The sequence below is a fragment of the Cheilinus undulatus genome, linkage group 9 (genome assembly GCF_018320785.1).
Source record: "Cheilinus undulatus linkage group 9, ASM1832078v1, whole genome shotgun sequence".
Lineage (NCBI taxonomy): Eukaryota > Metazoa > Chordata > Actinopteri > Labriformes > Labridae > Cheilinus > Cheilinus undulatus.
Genome location: NC_054873.1, coordinates 18,401,451 through 18,425,702, shown reverse-complemented (window position 1 = coordinate 18,425,702; position 24,252 = coordinate 18,401,451). Strand labels below are relative to the sequence as shown.

At 38.1% G+C, this 24,252-nt stretch overlaps 3 protein-coding genes across 4 annotated transcripts in view; 1 reads left to right on the top strand and 2 right to left on the bottom strand.

Moving 5' to 3' along the window:
* The window catches only part of LOC121514640 (cyclin-dependent kinase 17-like), a 65,850-nt gene extending 59,510 nt beyond the window's left edge, over positions 1 to 6,340 (bottom strand). The window contains exon 1 of one of the 2 annotated variants that reach the window (XM_041794852.1): positions 6,017 to 6,340. The gene's annotated coding sequence lies outside the window, so the exon portion shown is untranslated. The remainder of the gene's footprint in view (positions 1 to 6,016) is intronic. The other variant, XM_041794851.1, reaches the window with a different exon arrangement.
* A 118-nt stretch (positions 6,341 to 6,458) lies between these two features.
* Positions 6,459 to 21,333, top strand: ucmab (upper zone of growth plate and cartilage matrix associated b). Its single transcript, XM_041794854.1, has 6 exons — positions 6,459 to 6,535; positions 9,529 to 9,632; positions 9,754 to 9,816; positions 9,907 to 10,002; positions 18,748 to 18,846; positions 19,335 to 21,333. The coding sequence occupies exons 2-6, from the start codon at positions 9,575 to 9,577 to the stop codon at positions 19,430 to 19,432; spliced, it is 414 nt and encodes a 137-aa protein (XP_041650788.1). The 5' UTR covers positions 6,459 to 6,535; positions 9,529 to 9,574; the 3' UTR covers positions 19,433 to 21,333.
* Positions 21,334 to 21,981: 648 nt separating this feature from the next.
* The window catches only part of camk1db (calcium/calmodulin-dependent protein kinase 1Db), a 48,141-nt gene continuing 45,870 nt past the window's right edge, over positions 21,982 to 24,252 (bottom strand). Inside the window, exon 11 of the mRNA XM_041794853.1 lies at positions 21,982 to 23,943. Coding sequence (XP_041650787.1) covers positions 23,792 to 23,943 — 152 coding nt within the window. The 3' untranslated portion in view covers positions 21,982 to 23,791. The remainder of the gene's footprint in view (positions 23,944 to 24,252) is intronic.

The following is a 24,252-nucleotide window of genomic DNA, read 5'->3' as shown; positions in this document are numbered from 1 at the left end:
GTTTTTCATTAATTTACTGTAACCTGCTCTTCAAATGTGAAAATCTGTTAGCTTTTTAAAACTCTGTTACATTAAACTAAATGAACAAAATGTCAAGGAATAACAAAATATGTATTCTTGGTCTTTAGGAAACTGTTGGTTGTTAAAGCAACATTATTAAAAAAAATCAGATGCACATAAAATAATCAAAATATAAAATGCTGGATTGATTATTTCTTTATTTCTAGTTGCATCGTCTCATCTGCTATCTCATGTACTATAGGAAGCATTCTAGTATCTGACCATGCACACGTTACTCTGACAGTTAGCCCTTTCACCAAAATACGCAAAAGTCCAAGGTGGAGCCTTAACTCTAGCTTATTATTAGAAACCAGCTTTAGAGAGTCACTTAGACAGGAAATAATCCATTTTATAGAGGATAACTCCCCCAGCTCCCCATCAGCAGGAATATTGTGGGAGACCCTTAAGGCTGCCCTAAGGGGGCCACATTATACAACATGCATCCAAAAAGAAGAGAGAATCCAGGAACATGCAAATAGTCTAAGAGGGGAAAATTAAAGAGGCAGAAACCAACTTTAAATTGAATTCGTCACCTGCTAATTTACTGTTGCTTTCTAAACTGAAATACGAATTCAATTGAATTGAATCGAAGAGGGTGGAATTTGCACAATTAACAGCCCGCCAAAAACAATTTGAAGAAGGGGATAAAACAGGTAAAATGTTGGCAAGATACATTAAAATTAAAGAGCTTGCTTGTGTGATTCCAGCTATTAGGGACTCTAATGGACTGATACATTCAGACACTGAGGCAATTAACAACATGTTTTAATCTTACTATGAGGATTTAAACTCTAATGGACTGCTACATTCAGACACTGAGGCAATTAACAACATGTTTTAATCTTACTATGAGGATTTAAACTCATCTGAATTGGTGGCTGACAATGAAGAAATTAATGCATTCGTAGCAAAGCTACCTCTCCCTTTCATGACAGAAGAGCAAAGAAAATCACTTGATGACCCAATCACAATAGATGAGATAACTGAGGTTATTCAAAAACTTCCAAACAATAAAGCTCCAGGTTTAGATGGCTTTAGAGCTGAATTTTGAAAAACCTATGTAAAGGAACTTTCACCGCTGCTGTTTGATATGTATGTATTGATATGTAAAAATCCCCTGTTGCAGCCATCTCATTGGACGCAGAGAAGGCATTTGACAGGGTCAAATGGCCTTTCGTGGTTAGCACCCTGAAAAACTTCAGCTTTGGTGAGAGATTTACCTCCTGGGTTAAACTATTATATTCAAACCCCCGTGCAGCAGTCTTGACCAATGGGATGATATCAGCACAATTTGATTTACAGAGGGGAACAAGACAGGGGTGTCCTCTAGCTCCCCTCCTTTTTGCATTGATTCTAGAACCCCTTGCACAGGCCTTTTGCCTTAGACATCTGGCACACCGGTCACTTCCACCAGAGAGGACTCCACCCTGGCTGTCGATCGAGACCTCTGTCATTGAGACTTTACCCCCACTATATCTGATTTTGGTTCAACTACCTCAGAGAGTTAAAAAACACCCAATTATTAGATATTTACAGCAAATTTGGAAGAAAGTATCAGCAGCCTTTAAGTCTGACCCTTTCTTGTTTCCCTCAGTGGGGTTATGGCTCAATCCCAAGCTTTCTATAGGTAAAGAACCCTTTTACTGGAAAGTATGGGCTGGGAAAGGTATTATGACCTTGAAGGATATGTATGATGGTTATGTTCGTAAATCCTTCACTTCTCTGAAGGAGCTATACTATCTACCTCCTAATCAATTCTGGAGATACCTGCAGATTAGACACTTACTTAACAAGGCCGTCCCGGACCCTCAAATGACTCTCTCACAACCAGATGTTCTTAGAGAAATACTCAGCATTTTTGGTAAGGGTAAAGAAGCATCTAAATATTATTCTGCTTTGTTGGATAGGTTAGGCGAGCAGACGGGGGGCTCAAACAGACATGGGAGACTGACTTTAATAGGTAATTTAGTGATGAGGAATGGGCCGCTATTTTGCAAAGTACCAGGAATTCCTCCCAGGAGATAAAGACCAGATTGATACAGTTCAAAATTCCTAAAATCGAGTCTATTGGACCCCTGCAAAACTGCATAGGGTGGGGTTGAGAGTAGACTCAGCCTGCTGGAGATGTAATGAGACCGCTGGCACTCTAACTCATATGCTATGGTCCTGTCCGAAGGCCCAGAGCTGGTGGACAGCAATCCACGAAAATATCAAACTAGCAGTAGGTCAGGATTTCTCATTTATGCCCAGCCTTTTTATCTTTGGGGACTCTACCTCTTTAAAAGGTTTTCCAGAACCTGAGGCAAGATGGATCCTCACAGCCATTATGCTGGGTCGAAAACTTCTGGTCAGGGAAGGGAAAGCAAGGGATTTTCCTTAGCCCAGCCGTCGGTTAACCCAGTTAAATGTAGTTGTAGCTTAAGAGGGGATGACATATAGGATGCTAAATCGACTAGATTTATACTGCACTAAATGGGGGAAATACATCAGTCTTGTTACAAGACAATGACTCTCAATCTGGTCAAGACAACTGTGTTGCACAAAACAGCCATAACTGCTCTGCTTTGAATAAAAGCTGCAATCCTAATATAGATTAGCAGAACACAGCTGATCCTATCTTGGTGAGCCACACCGGCAGCCCCCTGCAATTTTCTGGTGACTTTGAAGCTTGTATGTAGAAGACAACTCAGCCTCTCAGTGCAGTATTTATTTTTATTTAATTTAGATGTTGTTTTCATTTTCTTATCTCTTTTGATCTTTTTTTCCATTTTGTTTTTCTGATTACTTGCTTGACATTGATTATTTTAGGTGTGTCATGTCCTTTAAGCTTGGTCATTTATTATGCATTTTGTTGTTGTTGTTAGATATTGGAAAACTAATAAAAAGTTTGGTCTCATAAATATAAAATCCTGATCTGTGTTTTTGTCATTTTAAATATTTCATCCAAGCAAGCCAAGGACCAAGCAGAATGATGGTATTTTGCAGATATCCAATACGCTGATACAATTTAACCAATGTCAATATTGACACCTATAAATAAATGTAGCTCAGAACCTTATTTTCAATCCTTAAAACACACTTTTAAATTTAAGTCATGGGGACAAACAAAAAGTTTCTTGGTCCAACCTACAACTCCACAAACTATTTGTGCACATGACTGCTATTTATAGCACATATTTGCGGATGATATTGTGCATCCCTAAGCAAGCTACAACTGGGGCTTAAACAGATTGCAAGAGTATCCATTTAATGCTGGCATTTCACATGCCTAATGGATAATTCAGAGAAAAGATTTATAACTGAGCAAAAGATCTGACCTGTTAGGCAAACTCTGATTCTGAAAGACATGAGAGAAACATGATGTGCAGTTAGGCCACCTCTGTTCTATTCAAGCACTTTTAAGGTACCGTGACTGTTTTTTTTTCTTGAACCACTTGTAGTTAAACTCCATTCAATGCTATTAAAGTCACTGTAAAAACTATTGTTGACGAATCTATCATGGATGATAACCCTTATGATGCCAAGTACACACATAGCAGATCAGGGCTTAATTTCAGATCATCTACAGCTTCCAAGTCCAGGGAGACCATTGTGTATGCTTTAGGATTCCAATGAGTCTTTACGATGTCTTATAAAAACTCGTTGGAGTCACAGGGCATAGACATCCCTGTTTAATAAAGGATCTGTATCACATCAGAGCGCCTTGGATTAACAGTTTTGACCACCATGGACTTTATTTGCTAGTCATCTGGTAAGTCATTATCATTACCATAGTCCTCTCATCATGCATAGAACCTGATCCTGGTTACAATGCTTTAGTCCAGTGCTTTCCAAAGTGTGGGCCAGGTGTGCCCCAGAGGTACTGGACTTTGGATGATAGAGGTCATTCACTATAGCTAAAAAACATTTTTAAAAATAATAGAAATAATCATAGAATGTTTAATTCTATGTTATTATTTTAAGTCTCAGAAGTAAGAAAACAAAGCTAGAGGTTTTAACACATGTCACCTTTTTCACTTATTTTGCCTGATGTACACAGCTGGTGTCATGGTTAAACTGGTGTTGGATTAACTAGTGACACTCCTACCATGCCATTAAAGTGGCATAGTAGCATCGACTTTCATGCCAATCTCTTCAACTGACTGCACCAATATCCTAAAAATTAATACACCGCCTAATCTACCCTGTTTCAGACAAGTCCATTGACCTCTCCTGATTCATTTTTTGAAAAAAAGAAAAGAAATGAAATAACTTTCTTTAGCACAACAGAAGTCCTAGGCTCAGTCTCACCCTACTTTATTTACCTTGTGATAAAGGTGGTTTTAATCACTAAAAATGATTCACCAGGATGGGTAAAGATTGAAACCTGCTCTTAACAGCTCCATGTACTTGGCTGATAAAAAAAAGAAACTGTATGTATGTTATGTAAACAAACAAAAAACTTTCTTGAAACATTCTACAATGCCACTCACCCTCTGACTTTAAGAATTTATCAGTGTCTTTGGAGACATTAATGCTACCAGGACAGAGTTCGCTGGTCCACAACTTCGGTTACAGAGATGAATATTAAAAAACAGAATTCAAGTGACAGGCACATGCCTGATGAAAACAAAAGAAAGGGCAGTTGCTCAGTAATTGTACTTCACGACTCTACAAATACTTACTGAGTGATGCTAATGCCTGACAGCCAAGCATTTGCATTTAACTTCCCTATTTTAGAAACATTACTCCTCATTCAGTGCTATTATCAAACTGCAGTAAGTTGAGGAATCTATAGTACATGATCCCCCTAATGATGCCAAGTCAACACATAACAGACCAGGGCTTAATTTTAGTCAGTCTATAGTCATAAAAAGGTCATATTTGAGGTCTATATGTTAGTAGACCCCAGACGATTTTCAGATCCTAAATTTGGCCGCAACATAACTGAAGCTTGGAAAAGGCTTTTATAGACACTTTTTACCCCATGTAGCACTCAGCCTCCTCTTTTTACTATTACCTTACCTTTCAAACATGGTGTCTTTGTTTTCAACCTTATTTAAGACATAAACCATGTTCAACGTTGCTTGAAATATGTATGGTTTTACACTCTCCTGAGAGATACAGCACTCTTACACTGTTAACAACCTCCAAACAATGGCTGTGTTAATAAATATGTAAACACATAGGGTTATGGGTGTTCTCACACCAAATGTACTTCCTCATGATTTGCCATGAGCACCCCCCCCCCCCCCCTCCCCAGAACAATGATGTCTTCCTTTTGGACATCCTGCCAACTTCACACTCATCTCTCACCCCCACACTCACACTACTACCACAAAGCTTCACTCCCTATGGGAAGACAGGAATCATTGTGGTGAAATTCCTAAAAAGTAGGAGTCTTTCCAGGCCCTGTGAAAGGCTGCTGTCCTGTGTAGCTTCAAGCTTTTAATACACACCTAAAGTGTGTGTTCACAGGCTGCTGCAGTTTGCTCCAAACAGTTTGAGGAAAATTTGTACAGGACATCTCTGAAATGTGGGTCAGTGAGTGTTTTCTCAGCTATGCAAGACGATACATGCCGAGCAGAGAAGTAAAGCCCTCCCTTTTTACAACCAAACCTCATAGAGTTCAGTGACAAGAAACCAGCCTACTGTCTGTAACAACAAACCTGACACAAATGCTTAACTCATGACGGCAGGAATGGCGGTGGTTTAATCACTGAAAACTTTTATTTATTCTAAGTTTGTTTCAGTTAAACTCACTCATTCACTGTTGAATGGGTTCAAGTGAATAGCTAACACAACAAACGGCTGCTCTCACACAGAGGTTCAGTGAAGTAAACATTGCTGCATTGTTAAGCCCGTTTGTGTCAGCGCAGGCGGGTGTAAATGTTACCAAGCGGGGGGTTCGGCCGCTTTTCCCCGAGGTCATTTCACGTAAAGTCGCTACAGTAAAAAACTAATAAAGCTCTCTCACCAGAAACGATGAGCGTTACTCCGACCGGAGTCCCCGACCTCGGAGCTTCTTCTCAGGCCGGATGCCGTCTTTCCCTCCGAGCGTGAAAAAAAACAAAAAGCACCGACGGCTTCTTCTTCTTCTTTGTGGTTTCCGTGTGGTGGTAGCTACTTTCTGGTCTCCAGTGTTGCTTATATCCGCGGGGTTTTAATGTCCGGCAGCATGGCTTTGTTTTAAAGAGTCGAAGTCACACTCCCCGGTGGAAAATAGGAAACGTTGTTGGTGGCTTTTCGTGTCGGAGAGACCATGGCAGTGTGAGAGACGATGGTGATTACTGGTTGATCTCTCTGCCTGCTGACGCTGCCACCAACACCACACAGCCGTGTCAGCTCAACGTCAGCGGGGAAACAGCGACACCCCATGGATGCTGTGGCAACAACGGTAGAGGATAGCAGTGTGGCTCCACAGTGATCCCTGCTGGAGGACATGCGGTACTACTACGGACACACAGTATGTCCCGGGACCGTGTTTCTCAACCAGGTACTCTAAAAATGTGAGATATCTTAAGTCAGCCCAGCCAAAATGGGTTAATGAAGAAAATCGATCATTCTAAATTACTATGACTGCCTATAGGGATCCATATAGTAAAAGAATCAACAAAATAAATCTACAAAGCACCATATGTAAACAATTTAATGGCCTTGATTTTCACAGAACAGTCTTGTTGACCTTAAAAACACATTTTGGCAGAGCTTCTCTCGTTTTGACATATTTTTCTCTCCACAAAAACCTGCTGGACTGAAGAAAAAAGACCTGCATGTTTCTTGTGCAGTGCCCATTGATTCACTGACCCTAAAGTTGACCTTATTTCCGGAAGCGAGCGTTTCAGGCAAATTTGACTCAGGGACTGCAAATCATCCGGAAATTCCTGGTGATCCTTGGTTGAATTTAATGCATTTGACGGCATCCCCGACAATGCTTTTCCCAAAATAGCGTTGATATTCTGGTAATTTCTTGAGAAATTCTTGTTTCTCGGGAAAACCAGCTGAACTTATTCGCAACCCATGAAACATTTTTACAACCCACTTTTGGGTCCCAGCCTATGACTTGAAAACCACTGCTTTAGAGCCATCCATCAATTACAGTATAAACTGCAAAACCAACGTGTGACTTCATTCTGATTTTAAAACATCTAGTCTCTGTTATAAAAAAAATCTCCTGGTTAAACAGGATGATAAATATTGGTGGAAGTAACAAGGGGTTTCCTCTCTCCTATGCTTTTCTTTTTCTAAAACCCGGCCTTTCCCCTCTCCTTCCTCCCAAGAGCAACAACCCCTCCACCTTGCATTGCTCCATTAAACAATTTAAACATTCAGTCTTTTCTGTGGCACAGCCAGGATTCAGGTGGAGAGAAAACTCCAGCAAACACAAGTCTGCATACTTTCCAGGTGGATTTTATGCAGGAGCACGGAGAAAGTGGCCTTGTAGAGAGGGAAAAACCTCAGCTTCAGCACTTGGCAGTCACTGTTTTTAGTGTCTGATAGCTTTGTTTTTTTTCTGGGAAGTGTCAGCTTTAACCAGGTAAGGGGTTTTTATTGTAATATAGATGGTGAGCCCTTGAACTGCAATGAGTCATTGTAAACTAGTAAAAAAGGACTAAAATTGTGCAGAGTTTGATGAAAATTCCTCAAAGTGTTCAAAACCATGTTCACTGAACAGCCTGGAAATGAAGGGATGAACATAGGGCTGAATGACCTTGACCTTTGACCTCCAAAATCAGTTTATCCTTTGGTCAGGGTAAAATGTTGTCCCGAGTTTGATGACAATCTATCAAAGATTTTTTTTTTCTTTTTTTTTTTTTGGGGGGGGGGGGGTTGTCAATCAATCAATCAATCAACCAATGAATCAATCATTGTTTGTATAGCGCCAATTCATAACCAAAGTTATCTCAAGACATTTTACAAAAAGGTCTGGACAGCATCAGCATTACTAATTAATATTATGATAAAGACTACACCCTATTATAATAAAGACAAGGTTTAATTGTTTTCTCTATGATAAATCACTATTAAATAATTTAAAAAAATCTAAAATAATAAAAGTGTTTAAAAAGTTCTGAAAGGCAAAACTTTCCAATATGATTTAAAAAACATTTTACAATTTAAAAATGTTAAATAATTAAACATTCTAATATGATAAAATCATCAAAATAATGTTAAGAAAATAAAATATCAAAATCATCAAAATCAAACAACAAAAGTGTTAAAAATGTTAAAAAATTAAAAATTCTGATTGAAAAATATATATTTGAACAATAAAGACATCCCAAATAAGTGTTAAAATGTTACATAATCAAACAAATTTAACAAAATAAAAACTGTAATCAAAAAACAACAACATTTACATTAAAATGTTGAATGTTAAAACATTCTTATATAATAAAAATTCTCTTCAACACTAAAACATTATCAGACAACAGTGTTAAAAATGTAAAATAATAAAAAAAAATAAAAGATAATAAAGTATAGTTAAATACCAAAAAAATTTAAACCACGTAAGCTAAAAAAATGTTGAATAATAAAACATTCTAATATAGTAAAAATGTTCTAAAGCAATATAAAATTATCAAACAACGAAAGTGTTAAAAATGTTAAATTTAAAAAAATATATAGTTAAAAATATAGTTAAATAACAAAAATCTTAAATGACATAAGTGTTGAAAATGTCAATATTAAAAAAATGTAATATAATAAAAAAATCAGCATCAATAAAAATATTTTAAAACAATAGAACATTATAATATTATTAAAAAAAATCAAAATTATAAAAAATTCAGAGTTCAAATGTCAAATAATAAAACATCCGTACATAATAAAAAATTCCTAAACATTATATAATGTTCATAACAATCAAACATTTCAACATTATAAACACACTCAAATAATTTACAATTCAAACAATTTAAGTGGAAATCAGTTCAATGATAAAAATGTCTAATATCATAAAACCATTTTTATATAATAAAGTGTTCTCAATAAATAAAAATGGGGAAAAACATTTGATTAAAATTCTTTTTTAAAAAAAATCCAAAATTGTGAAAACAAAAAGAAAACTAAATAATATAATAATAAATATATTATGTAAAAAAATGACAGCATACTAATATCATAATCAAACAGCATTAGTGCTAAAGCCTTAGGTTCCAGATGCTTGAACATTCACATTTTCTTAAACCAAGATCCCCATGCACAGCCCAGGTTTTCAGGTCCAGGAGCAAAATAAACTTTAAACTTAATAACTTAATACAAGGTTCCTGTTGGTTGCAGTGTGCACTACAGGAACTCGTCTTTAACTGCAGCACATTAACTTGAATAAATGAATATGTGGAGGAGGGTGAAATCCTCTGCTTGTACTGTTTTTTCGATTCTATCTGTTATCAGGTCACTCCCTCCTTTTCCTCTGACAAGCAGTCAATATTTCCTCCAGGCTCAAACCCCACCTCTCACATATTTCTTATTCACCTCTCCCTCCAGGTTGGCCTCAGTGTCTCTCAGCTGTCCACACTCAGAGGGACTGAAGATGTCCTGGACTTCTGTGACCTTCCTGGCTCTCCTCACTGTGCTGCTTGCACTTTCCTGTGAGAATCTTTAACATTTAAAGGTTTTAACGTGATGGAAGCTGCTTATATTGATTAGTATTTCATGGAGAGGTGAGCACCAGAGCTGATTCTGTGTTTTTATGTGTTTCTCCTCTGTCAGTGTCCCCAGAGGCTGACTCTGCAGCTGTGCCTGGCAGTGGAGGCACCCCCAAAGACCCACAAGGTGAGGAGCTGCATCATCTTCATCTCTGTCACATCCTTTTTCTTCAGACTTTTTCATCTGGCACTGATCCTCCTTCTGCTTCCACTGTAGGTCCGATGAAGAGGATCTTCATGAAAGAGGCAGACGCCTCAAACTTCTTCAGGAAGCGCACCAGAAGAGGATCAAAGTCTCAAGATGAGATAAATGGTGAGTTTACTTTAATTTATAAAAAGAACAGGTGTGGGTCATATTCTTTCTTAAATTCTTTAATGAGATCCAATATTAACCAATCATAAGCAAAACAGCTGCAATGCTTTACACTTTTCAAAGGAAATCTTCCTTTTACAAGGAAAAACCTTGAGCTGAACAAAAAACAGAGTTCTGACCATGAAGTGATCTTGTATTACAGTGAAACAGTTGTATTATTGTGCAGTAAAACCGCATTGACAGATTCTCTTGTTAAAAAAGGATGTAGAGAACAAAGGAGCTGTGTTAAAAAAGCGACAGTGCCATTATTGTCTGAGGATGCTGCTTTGTTATAGTGTTCAAAGGTCCCTGAAGGCTGTTTTGAGTTGATTTTAACTTCTTCTCTCCATATCAAACAGAAAAATGCATTAGCAAAGATGTTCAAGGTCTGCAGGAGTATCACAGGTACTCAACAGTAAAGTCTGTCTGATTTATATAACACACAGCTGTGTAAGGAAGCATTCTGTCTGACTGAACACACATCCACAACCACAATTACAAAAATGTTGGGACGCTGTTTAAAATGTAAATTTAAACAGAATGTAATGATTTGTTATTCTCATAAACCCATACATTTATTTACAATGGAACATAAGCCACATATCAGATCTTAAAATGGAGACAGTTTTACTGTTTCATGAAAATATTAGCTCAGTTTGATTTTGATGGCATTAACACATCTCATAAAAGTAGGGACGGGGCAACAAATACTGGAAATCACTGCATGGACTCAGGAACACTAAGACTAAACGTTCCATTAATTTTGGAAGGAAAGAATATTTCAGTTAGACAAAAATGTAGAATTTATTTCAATATCCAACCCCCCTTGTGAAAATGAAGTTGATGACCCCTGCTTTTAAGCAACATATGCTCCCGTCCAGACAACGCTCTTTCTCTTTCTCTTTCAAAGAAGCCCTTGCATATTTCAGCAAAACAATGCCAAACCACATAACACACCCATCTCAACAGCATGGCGTTGAGTCTGGGAGCCAAACTGGCATGCCTACAGTCCAGACCTTTCACCGATAGAAAATATTTGGTGCATTATAAAAGGAAAAATCCAGCAAAGTAGACCCAGGACTGTTGAGCAGCTAGAGTCCAACACCAAACAAGAATGGGACAACATTCCTCTCTCAAAATCCAGCAACTGGCCTACTTACATCCCAGATGTTTACAGATTTGTTACACAATAATAAACATGGCCTTGCACCAACTTTTTGAAATGTGATGCTGCCATCAAATTCAGAATGAGCTAATATCTTTTATGGAAAGGTAAAATGTCTCTGTTTGGACATCTGATATACTGTTTATGCTATGTTGTGGATAAAATATGAGATTATGAGAATTCTGCTTTATTTACATTTTAAGCAGAACCCCAACTTTTTTTTGGAAATGTGGTTATATAAACCTGACTAAACAGTATCCAATATCCATTGAGAAGATGCATCCATAAACTTAATTTTCCCTTGATAAAATTAATTAATTTTCATATTTAGGTTTGTCCTTGCAGGGCTTCCATATTTTGTACTGTTTGTTGTTACTGTTTTTATTGCTGTGTAAATTTTTAGTACAAGAGGCATAGTAACTTCTGAGCTGGATATTTTGTGAGTGCAGTCTCAAAAGGCCCTGAGTAAACATTTCAGCTGCAGCCTGAATGTTTTACGACAGTGGCAGCTGTTCTCTGTTTTCTGAACCTGGTCTGAGCAGAGACCACCTCAGTCCAGCTCTCACAGTAGCTCTGCTTCCCTGCTGGAGGCTGCGGCAGGAGTCACAGGGCAGCATGGAGCTCAAACACTCATAGCTCAGAGCATTTCAGTGAACATCCTCCTCGGAAGTGTTGTGAAAATTCCCATACTGCACCATGTTTGACATTCTTTGCTGATTTAACTGCTCTCTTATGTACAGTTCTGCCAACAGGAAGGTGAGAGCACACAGTGAGACGGCCGACCTTAGTCTGCGTTGTGTAACGAGCCTTGTGTCGAACAACATCTAGACACCTTGTGCAGCTAAAGCAGGGATAAAAGGAGCACAAAGCAGTAAACAGAGAGAAAAAGGCTAAGGTGGAATGAGTGGGAGAGCGACTGGGAGATGAATGAGGAATGTGCTGACACACAGCCGAGAGGGGTCAGAGAGAAGCCGAGTAAAAAGTGAGACGGATAAACACTTTGAAGAGCTTCTTCTGCTGGATGAAGTCATGAAAACACAACATCTCACTAACTGGTGGAGGAAATATACAAGGTTAAATCAATGATAGGAGTTTTTTTTTAGGGCACATGAGATGAAGCCTAATTGTCAAGATAAGTTTTGACATATAAACCAAGATATAAGACTCTAAATCATGCTGCTGTCTGACTTTGTTTGGTTTTTGTGGAGTTGGTGAGCCGTGAGAAGTCGGTCTGTTGTGCTGGTTGAAAATTTCTCCTGCTGTGCAAAGTATAAAGAAAAGATAGGCAGTTGCTCTCAAAATCCATCCTTTTAAGCCTGTTTGTGTCATGAATGCAGATCTGCACTTTATCTGTAAATTGAAGAGACTTGAATTCCCAACATGAGCTGTCTATTGCATGCACAGACTCCTGCAGGGAATCCCAGTACAGCACCAAAGGTCAAGACCTCACTTTGGAAAGGTTAGCGCGGCTATCCCAAACCTCTTCTGGCTTAGCTCATGTCTCTTTCTAATGTTACTGCAGTCAGTCAGTCAGGGTGAGTTTCACTGAGACTCGCATGCCCAGACGAGTTCTGCTCAGGTCTTCTTCATGTGTCTAAATGCTGCAGGTCAGAGGTTACACACAGGCTCTGTCAAATCCTCAGCTTTATTTCTGCACATCTATACTGCTCAGAAAACTAAAAACAGAAAAAAAAAATCATTTCTGAAAGGGTAAGGCTTAAATACATATTTCTAATAATTTTAACTTCTGTCAAAATTAAAATAAACAAATGGACTGTGAGGAGTAGGGTTAGGAAAAAATGTCAATGTCCTGACTTGTGTCATAGATTTACTTGCCAAATATATGTATACATAAATATATTTTTGGTTTTGAATACATGCAAAACATGCAACAACTCCTCGTTGTGTGAGAAACAAGTAGAAGACAGCCGAATAGCCTAGGACAGTGGTAAGAGCAGTAAAAGGCAGAAGCTTGATAAGAGGTGAAACTTGTACCAGGCTACTGTGAATGAGCACATCAATCTGCACTTTACCTTTAAGAAGCATTTTGAATGATTCAATCCATCAGATGTGGTGTTGTATCATTTTATGATTGTTCTAAATCAATTATTGTAGAGTCCCCGTATCATAAGTTATTTTTGTTACCTTAGACCAGGTGTTTTGTTTTGTTGCGCTTTGTTTGTTATTGCATTATATTATATCATGACATTGCTGTTATAATGGGCTAGGCATTAAATAAACAAATGTGGCATAATGAAAATAAACTATCAAATCATATTATAAAAAGTATTGCATTGTATCATATCATATAGAATATCATATATTACTGTATTATACAGTATTGCATTAAATTGTAATGCATCAAGTTGTTATGTATCTTATTGTATTGCATAACATCACAAAACATCATGCCACAAAATGTAACACCACAAAATGTAACGCCACACAACGTAACGTCACACAACGTAACGTCACACAACGTAACGTCACACAATGTAATGCAACACAACACATATCACAATGTAACAAATCACAATGTAATGCAGCACAATGTAATGCAGCACAATGTACTGGGATTTCCGGTGTTCCTGCAGCCAGCCTCAAGTGGACACTCGCTGTATTGCAAATTTTGGACTTTCGCAATAGTACTTTTCAGGACCGGAGGTTGCCACTTGAATGTAACACAACGCAGCACACAGCAACAAAACTGCAGCGCAATACAATGCAGCACAACAAAACACTGTGCAACACAATAAACAGTGCTCAGGTAAAATGTGCAGCACAGCGCAATTTAGCATAACATGTTGTGTTGTGTATTGTATCATATCGTATCCAACTGGAATACGATATTGTTTACAATGGGCTAGGCATTGCATATTACATATTGTAAGTAATCATATCACAACCCATTTCATCAGGCAGAATCAAATGGAATCAAACTGCATGGCATCTCATCACATTGAATGGTATGGTATTCTATCAGTATGGCCGTGTATTGTTTTGCATCATATTTCATGGAGTCATACTGTATCATGCGTTTTCCTATCATATCATACTGAATCACATAATGCATTACATCCAAGTGTTGTAATTACATCACATGTTATGATGTGTCATGTTTTGTCATGTTGTGTTGGATGGTGTAGCATCACACCACATTAACCTACATCACATCGCATCAGAGTGCATCGCATCACAATGTATTATGTTGAATGATATGTACATGGTATAGGAGGATGTCATATCATAAGTGTCTCAGCTATTCCCTCCCCTGCAAGGAGTCTCTTCTTAACAATAATGCCTCTATATGACCTACAGAAGCAGATCATGTGATCAGCCAGAAGATGACTTTATCTATAGTTATTTGTAGTGTTTCTCAGAGCAGTCTGCCAGATTCTGAAGGAGCAATTGAAAGCAAACAGACCAAAAGAGCCTATGTTTACATTTTCTGTTGAACATAAGATTTTTGAGAGATTTATCTTTTGCAGTAACTACACACACGTACAGAGCTGGATCATAAAAGAGATAAGATGTACAGCCTTTTCCACAGGGGCTGTAAAAATGAAAATTACTCATTGCTGGTTCAACTAATAAAAGTACCATAAATTCCATTCCTTTTATAGGGTTTTCTTCACTCAGCATGTCATATAAGCATGAACTCTTCTGTAGAAAATCTAATCACATAATCACACAAACACTGCAGACTTTGCTGACTTTTATAGATGGTTGGACTTGACTCTGTCAAATGAGTGGCACATTCTAATGGCAGCTTAAAGTCTGAGTTAAACACAAAGGTACATTCTTTCAAAATAAGATGACTGTGGATTTGTTCTCCAGTACTTAAACTACAATTTGTAAGATTATTTCATTAAAATTTTCGCTCAAATAATGAATAAATTCCTTTTGAATTTTGTCACTAACAAAATTCAAAAGGAATTTATTTTGAATTATTGCCTGTCCTCCTGTACTACATACTCAAGCAAAGGAACCATCTGCACCATACTAACCCTGGTTCTCTCTGTGGTATTTCTGGTCTGAGCTATGTGAGATAAGCCAGGATCAAGCTAGCTCAAAAATTGGGCCATAGGGCTAATGGCGGAGGTCTGCACTGTTACCACCTTACACCAGGAGATGGCGGATATTTGGGCACTTTGGGTGGGTTTCTATTCAAAGTTTTGGAGTTTATAGAGTTTGAAAGACGCACGCCTGGTCGAGGAGATAAGTTGGAGTGTAACAAAAAGAAAGACAGCGAATTGTAGCAAGAATACTCACAATGCTGGGAGGAATAGAGGAATATTCACCCTCTGCCATGACTTCCAGTCATCCAGTGAGACCATGGGTGAGACTGTCAGTGCATCTGTTGGCACTGGCAGGCAACGCTTCCACCATGACAGTCCACCTGTAGTGAAGCCACTGCTTCACCATGTTTCTCCCACTGGTTAGAGCATAACTGGTGAATACCGTGGTGGGGTTCACATGGGCATGGATCCAGGAAATTTATAAAGAATTCTTCACTATTGGGAGATGGGGCTAATAGCGGAGGTCTATTCCAGTTTTTTATACTGTTTGTAGGCTGGATGGAGAGCTCCGCCACTGTATAGACTCCAGAGCTGCAGTGCATTGTGGGACAGTTGAGCAGGTTGAGTGTGCTCATCATATTCAGAGATTTTGGCCAATCTAAAATACATCCAAGGGCTTCTCACATTCACAATATTGCATTTTGAACGTACAACATACCAAGGTATGAAATAGTGGAAAACAAGGGAAAAATCCTGCACATTAAAAAGGGAAGAAATCAGCCAGTCCAAGCATGAAAAATGAAAAAAAAAAAAGAAAAACAAGAAAAAAAAACAATTTAAAAAGCCTTTATTGTAATGTACAAATTATTTAAAAAGTCAATAAGGTCTCAATCAGGAGTCAAGTTCTTCCACACTAAACTCATCAAACCATCAAAATATGCCTTTGTAGTACTTGCTTTGTGCACTGGGGCACAGTCATGTCAGAAAAGAAAAGGGCCTTTGCCAAACTGTTGCCACAAAGTTGGAAGTATAGCATTGTCCAAAATGTCTTGGTATGCTGAAGCATTAAGATTGCCCTTCACTGAAGACAAGGGGCCAAGCCCCAACCCTGATAAACACACATATACCATTATCTCTCCTATATCAAACTTCACAGTTGACCCAGCGCAGTCAGGTGGGTAATGTTGTCCCAGCATTTACCAAACCTAGATTTAACCACCTGACTTCTGAAACAGAGAAGGCGGATTCGTCATGCTACAGAACACGTTTCCACTGCTCACAGTCCAGGTGACTTTTACGCACCATGCGCCTTAGCAGTCATTGATTTTACATTGGCTTTTACTGCAGCATTAGGTCTGATTGAACACTTTGATCCAATAATTGACAGATGTGGCCAAATACTATTGTCCATATGGTAAATTTGTGAGATGCTGCTTTTTTCAGCACTGTCTTATTATAGCTAGATATATAAGGTGCCAGCTAAAAAGTTGTTTTTAGTCCATTTTCAAAGTCTCATTAAGCTAGCACCTGAAATTAAGGTTATCTATGTGGTCTGTTACTTTGTCCAGCTTCAAGGCAAATGTAACTAAGAGGGGTATATGGTGAGTGTATCTATTTTCTCTTCACCCACATGTATCTCTCTGAATCAAGTAAATACAGCAAGACATGACTCATTTTACTTGTACGCTTCCATTGGGTGTCCTAGGTTTGATTTTGTAAAACCTTCTTATGCAACAGCATCTTCAGTCTCAGCGTCTTTGTGGTTAAAGACAGAAGCAGATTTTGCTCAGACGTGGTGATTCAGCTCCATGGATTTCTTTGAGGCTGCAGATATTGATGTTCATGTTTTTATGTGTAGGTGAGCTTTGTTGTTTAGCCTTGGTTCCTGTTTGTTATTGGTGTTTATTTCTGGACAGTTTGCTATAACAACAGCCTTCATGGTTTAATATTTCATGATTGCAATAATGTCATCAAAAATGTGTTGGGCTAAACTAAACCAGATACATGGGACTGATGCATGTTTGGCTCAAAATCTCATTTTAGAATCAGACATGAGGCAACTCTCATGTTGGAAAATAATTGCTATAAAACTTCCTATTTGTCATTGAGATTTACAGCACATTCAGAAAGTTTTCAGACCCCCTTCACTTTTTGAATTTTGTTATGTTGCAGCCTGATGCTACAGAAGTTCTACACCTTCACTGGAGTCCACCTGTGGTAAATTAAATTGATTGGACATGATTTAGAAAGGTACACATCTCTCTATAGAAGGCCTCACAGCTGACAATGCATCAGAGCAAAAACCAAGCCATGAGGTTAAAGGAACTGCCTGCAGAGCTCAGAGACAGGGTTGTCACAAGGCACAGATCTGGGGAAGGATACAAAAAAAAATGTGTTGCACTGAAGGTTCCCAAGAGCACAGTGGCCTCCATAATTCTCAAATGGAAGATGTTTGGCACAACCAGGACTCTTCTAAGAGTTGGCCGCCTGGCCAAACTGAGCGATCAGGGAGAAGGGCCTTTGTTAGAGAGGTGACCAAGAACCTGATGGCCACTCTGACTGAGCTCCAGAGATCCTGTGGAGATGGGACAAAGTTTCAGAAGGACAACCATCCCTGCAGCCCTCCACCCATACTGCAGGGTTTGACGGCAGCTTCTCCTCAGTGAAAAACACATGAAAGTCTGCTTGGAGTTTGCAAAAAAGCAACTGGACTCTCAGAGTGAGAGGAGCAAGATTCTCTGAACTGTCTGGCCTCTCTTCTGAATGTTATGTCTGGATGAAACCAGGCGCTGCTCATCACCTGCCCAATACCATCCAACAATGAAGAATGGTGGTGGCAGCATCATGCTGTGGGGGCATTTTTCAGCAGCAGGGACTGGGATACTGGTCAGCAAAGTACAGAGACATCCTCAATGAAAACCTGTGGAGCTTAGGACCTCAGACTATGACAAAGGTTCAGCTTTCAACACAACAACTATCCCCATCCTACCTGACTCAGCTCCAGAGGATTTGCAAAACCCCCCAATCTAGGTGTGAAAATTGTGTACTGTTATATTCAAAAAGACTTAAGGCTGTAATTGCTGCCAAAGGTGCTTCAACTAAGTACTGAGTGAAGGGTCTGAATAGGTGCTGCTTTTTTAGCAAGTAGGTTGACCTCTATCATAAAGCCCTCAAACATTTTTTGGAGTGTTCATTTTAATCATTGTGTTCTGAAATATCACTTTTATACATACTGTGATAACGAAGATTATTTTTCCACACAGGACTCCACTATAAAGTGCAGTAGTGAAATCACTTCATTAATTTGATTTTATTTATTACAGTCTCTTATATGCTGTAATTATATAGTCAATGACTTCTATTTAAAGTTTAAGACATGGATGTATCTGTAAAAGAGGAAATGTCCCTAAAAATTACATTTGAGTGTAGAAAGAGATATGCTTAGTATTGAAAGATATCAGTAGTTAAATAAAAATAATGATCATATAATTAATTAGGGATGCTTTTCCTTTGTTTTTTCAGCTGAGCAGAGACAGATCCTGGCTGCAGATGAGCGAAAGAGAGAGTTTCATGAGGAGAAGAGAAATGAGTTTGAGAACTACGCAGAGGAAGAGAATGATGGTATGCAAACCCTGACATCTGATGTACACTCAAAAGCCACTTCATTAGGTACACCTGTTTACACTAATCTAATCAGCCAGTCACATGGTAGCACCTTATGTATTCAGCCGTGTAGACATGGTCTGAAGTTTAAACTGAGCAACAGAAAGGTGATTTATGCGATTTTGAACGTGCCATAGATGTTGATGGTTTGGCAGGCTTTTGTGTTTATTCTTCTGCCACAGCAGAAATCGAGACTCATCAGGCAAGGCAACAACCACGGCAGGTTCAAAGACACTTAGATCCTTTTTCTTCACAGATCTGATGCTCAGTTTGAACCACAGCAGACCATCTTGACTATGCCTACATGTGTAAATGCATTGGTTGCTGCCATATGTTTGACTGATAAGATATTTACCCTGAACAGTTACATCGAATGAAGTAGCTAGTGAGTGTAATCATTCACTGAACAGCTTTGAACATCCTCTAAACTTCTCACAATCCAACAGAGCAAGATGAGAGGACCAGAGAGAGCACCGAGCAGTGGAGGGAGTTTCACTATGATGGGATGCATCCTCCTCAGGAGTACAACCGACACTCCATCTGAGAGCGAGAGGGGTGATGCTGTGAGCTGAGAGGGTGCAAAATAATTAACTGTGCAGTGAAGCTTCAGTGTACAGATGCTGTTAAAAAGAGACTTTAGCTACAGAGTGAGCTATTTAGACATAACCTAATGTAGGCATCAGCTTTGAGTCCTCCGCAGAGAGCAGTGTGTATGAGAAGTTATGAAAGTGTATCGGTATTATATTATACTACTAACTGATTTAATAATATCTATCATAACAAGAGTAGTCTTTTTAATTTATTCAAATGCAAATATGGTAAAAGAACCTCCTACTGGGTTTATACATTTCATTAACTACATTGCAAGTATTATTAAAGTTTATATGTATTAGGAGCTATTATTTAAAAATGTATCTATATTGTTGAACTATTATCGTTACTTTTATATCTTTGGGCTGTCAGATGTTGGAAAACAAGAAAATGCAGGAATCAGGACTTTTAACATCCAAAATGACTCTATTGCCAAAACTAATTAAAAGGAAAAGTGAACTTTTGATAGTTTTGCTTTAAAAATAATCCAATAAATCATTCACAGACACAGAAATGCTTGGTTATGCTAATAGTCAGCAAATGTGAAAATCTGTAGTAAATTTCTTACAAGAAATTCCTCCCCCAACGTGTCCATAAAGGTGTCGTAATACAGATCACATGTTTAAATTCAGCTCCTGTAGAAAAATCTGTGAGAGCTACAGAAAGTTGGGGTACCATGAACCTTACTGGTGAAGAAATACAAATGCCTATCTCTGCCTAAGGTAGCTTGTGACGAGTCAAACCAGTGTTTTTCAGAACTCTGAAATGATTGCAAGCCTTTGTTTTGCACCAAGACCACTATTTGAAAAAAAAAAAACATAACCCCATAACCCCATAACCCCTAACCTTAACCCTAAAAATTACTTGAAATTATTCAAGAAGAACTCACTTCAGTGGGCCAAAATAAAATAAACACCTAAAAATGATCAAGAAACTTAAATTATCATCTTATTTTTAAGGAATTACTTGGTAAAATACCACCATATTACCACAATATTACTAGAGTTAGGAATAGGGTAAGGGTCAAATACCACCTAATAACCAGACAATTGCCACAATATTACAAAGAATTACTTGATAATGAATACATTAGTAATGGATAAATACTTTTTTAATATTACTAAGTTATTACTTGGTAAAATAATAACCTCTCACAAGGTAACTACCATCTTTTTCTTGAGACATAACAAGAAAAATGCCATTTCCTACTTTATAAATACAGGGTGAAAAGCATCCACTAAAATAAAATACAACTGGTTTGTTAGTTCTCTTTCTACATAAATCTTGGCAGTCATTATCACTTTTTGATAGTGGTTTAGTTGCAAATCACTTGCAATCACTTCAGAATAAGGGAAATTCCTCACAAGCTATTGAAGGCAGAGATGATCCTTTTCAAATCTGCACCAATCATGTCCAGGATAACCCTGCATTTAGCCGCTCTCACGTTTTTTTTTTTTTTTTCAGGAGTTTAATTAAAATCTTTCAACATGTTATCAGTAGGGCTGTCAAAATGAATGCATTAATCACAGATTTTACAGCCTCATTTTTCATGATTTTAAAGCTTCATTTTATACACTTAGAGATGTTTTATTTGACTGAAATTTGATTTAGGGGTTCATAACACAATTAACTATCATACAGCAAACCTAAATACAGATTCATTTTCACTTTACAGGGTCTTTAATCTCTACTTTTACTTTAAAAAACTTGAATGTTCACTTTAGGCAAGTCAAAAGTTATCCAACCCTTGTGTTATCAAAAATGTACCTCATTACTGTTCACTTATTTCCCTCCAGATCCATTACAAGTTCCTTTTTCCATAGCCAATTCATGTTAAAATCTTTTACCTATCAAAGCAGGCCTGTATCCAAACAGGAAGTCTGAGTTTAAGACAATAGAAAAATCCAAAATGACACAAACACAGTTTGAAATGCAAAATAGTGGAATTTTACAAAAGAAATCCTGGGATTAATTGCAATTACAAATTCTGATCTTTTGACAGCCCTAATTATAACACGTCTTTGTGGGACTTTAATGAAGAAAATTCTTGGTAATTTATTCACAGATTGGGAGACAAGATACTGATGTTTGGCATCATTAAAATCATTAAAGATTAGTGGTAGATCTCCAATCAATGAACTCCAAAAACACTAATCCATTAAGACAAACAAAGGATTACTGGAGATTGTTGTACTCTGTTAAAATACTAATCACATTTACAGAGCAGATGATCAGTAAGTAAAGTAAGTGCTGTTATGGTTTAAGTTTTTTTCTGTTTTAGAGGACCAGGGTTGGATTTAAACATATGTGCAATAATTTTAACACATTAACAGAGTGAATGTGAATAGCTGTATTTACCATTTTAATCTTTATATTTACACATTTTAATGTCATTAATATTGTTCTTTAAAGTGATAGAAGTATGGATTTTGAAATACTGTTGATGTAATAACAAACTTCAACAATAATGTATGAACTTTATGTCAAAGAGGCAGTGACACGTGAAAACAAACCTCATTTTTAATACAGAAATCTACAAATCCAAAGCACATTTATGCAATAAGTAATACATGCATACTGAGGGCATTCAATTCATCATATTTTGCTTTCTGTTTGTTTTATTTGGGGTGGGGAAAACAGGGAAGACGGAAATAAAAACAATCAAGACCCGAGCTAAACTGTGTTGTTGAGATTTGTATTTACACTACAACAAGGCTCAAAGTCACCACAACAGTTGTCATATAATTTAATTCATGTTATGGTGCAGTTGTTTCCCCCTAGTTCATGTTCAGTGATTTAAAATCCAATAGAGGAACCACAGAAGTAAATACAAAGACAGATGCCTTCTCTCTGCTGCATGAGAGTCTTGAGAGAGAAGGAGAAAGAGTCATCCTGCTAAATTCAACAGGCTGGTAGGAAAAGCACAGTGATTAAACAGAGAGAGCGAGCTGTTCTCAGACCAGCCACTTTATGAGCGGGAGCAGAGCACGATATCACAACCACTGAACTGCACACTACTGATTTGACAATGCTGCAATGGGAGTTCTCCGAGTTACAGTTGCATTTCTTTGTCTTTTTAAGCCTTCAGTTTTTTAAAGAAATGATTGTACACTTCACTCTTAAAAACTTTCTTTAAATCCACAGCATAATTTAAAAATTTTAAAGGGAAAATAATCCATTAGTGTGAGTTATATTACACTCACGCTGTAAAAAAATGATGGATTTAAAGAAAGAAAGTATCTCCCAATGGCACATTAGAGCAATATGCAGTTTTTTTGGAGGTTTTCTTCACCACATTTCAAACATTCTGCATCCATAAGTGGCGTCTGATCACTCTGAGAGGAGGTTTGGTTAGCTTTATGTTGGCGCACATCCCTGAGAACTGGTCACACAACAACAACACATGGTTGCCCTCCTGTGGTCAAGGAGGACTTCACAGTCAAGTCAGAACTAGTCATTAAAATTTAACAGCAATTACAAAGTAACAACTAGTAGATTATCATATCTTTATCATTCAGTTCAATAGCTTTTCAGTCCAGTCTGATATACATTTACACATCTCTGCCAGTGCTATTTTTACAAAAGTCATAATATAATGTATGAAAATAAATAGTCCAATACATAAGTGCAAAGCACTGGCCTTTTCAGTGATCACAGCGGTGATTAAAGCGCACTGTCCCACTCGTGTTCATGTCCACACGCTTTAAAGCAAACAGATAACGCACACTGTCACTGCTGGGAGTTAAGACCCTGTGGAACCATTGGAGCAAACACCACAGCAAATTAACAAGAGCTGTTAAAACAAGTGTAGATGATGTCACAATTATTCACCACGGCTTGAAGCTCACTGTATATTTCACTTGCATAACATGACTCCACTCAACAGTTCCAGGCAGGATATTTACACAAGGCAAACAGCGGAGCGTCACGTCTCAGGACGCTCACGGTCAAAAAAAGATAGCAGCTTAGAATAAGAGTTCCTTAAAGTGTGGCACTTCTAAGACCAGCTGCAAGTTTATCTTCCATGTCAACCAAGAACCAGGCTGAACATGGCCTTCACAACATCTTCTGGTGAGCATCTTCCCCTCTGCACTTCCACATCTCTGCGACAAAGAAGGGGGTGCTATGTTGAGCCAACATAAATGGAGCTGGACCAACACTCCTAAAATTCCTCCCGTTGGTTGGCAGAATCAGGTGGGAGGTTGCGGGATAAGCAAACTGGGCGACGACTTTTGATCACAAGGCCTGGAAGGATTTAATCCCCATCTCAAAGCTCTGTGGTCTCCCAGCTCACTTCCCGCGGAACCTGGCGTCATTTAGTCCCAGTGTGGATGACAGTAACCGTGGAGGGGCGTGGTCTTGGCGCCTCCGCCACCACAGAGGGCTCCTCACATATAGGAGAGGTGGTGTCAGAGTCCTGATTGTAAACCTTAACAGCAGATGACAGCGGTGCTATTGAAGGACCTGAGGGAGGAAAGAAAAACTGAGTTATGATGAGAGGTGGAGGTAATCAACCATAAGTGAATAAACAGAATAAATAAAAATGGGGGATTAATTTTTGATTACAAAGCTCATTAAAATACCAGGAGTAGTTCATAAACAAGCCAATATGCTTCTTCAGAAGTACCTAATAGATGGTCTAAAGACTTAGTTGAAAAAAAATCCCTCAACCCAACTCTTCATTTATATTCTTTATATTGTAATGGCTTAAATTTTCCTCTGATTTTAGGCACAAATTAGGAAGATGCTAAATAAAATCCTTTTGCTGTGCTC

What these genes read in the sequence shown, in the direction of transcription:
- ucmab (XM_041794854.1), top strand. Translation starts at nt 9,575, where the DNA reads ATGTCCTGGACTTCTGTGACCTTCCTGGCTCTCCTCACTGTGCTGCTT. An exon ending in CACCCCCAAAGACCCACAAG is followed by an intron (nt 9,817 to 9,906) that starts GTGAGGAGCTGC and finishes CTTCCACTGTAG; the next exon opens with GTCCGATGAAGAGGATCTTC. An exon ending in CGCAGAGGAAGAGAATGATG is followed by an intron (nt 18,847 to 19,334) that starts GTATGCAAACCC and finishes ACAATCCAACAG; the next exon opens with AGCAAGATGAGAGGACCAGA.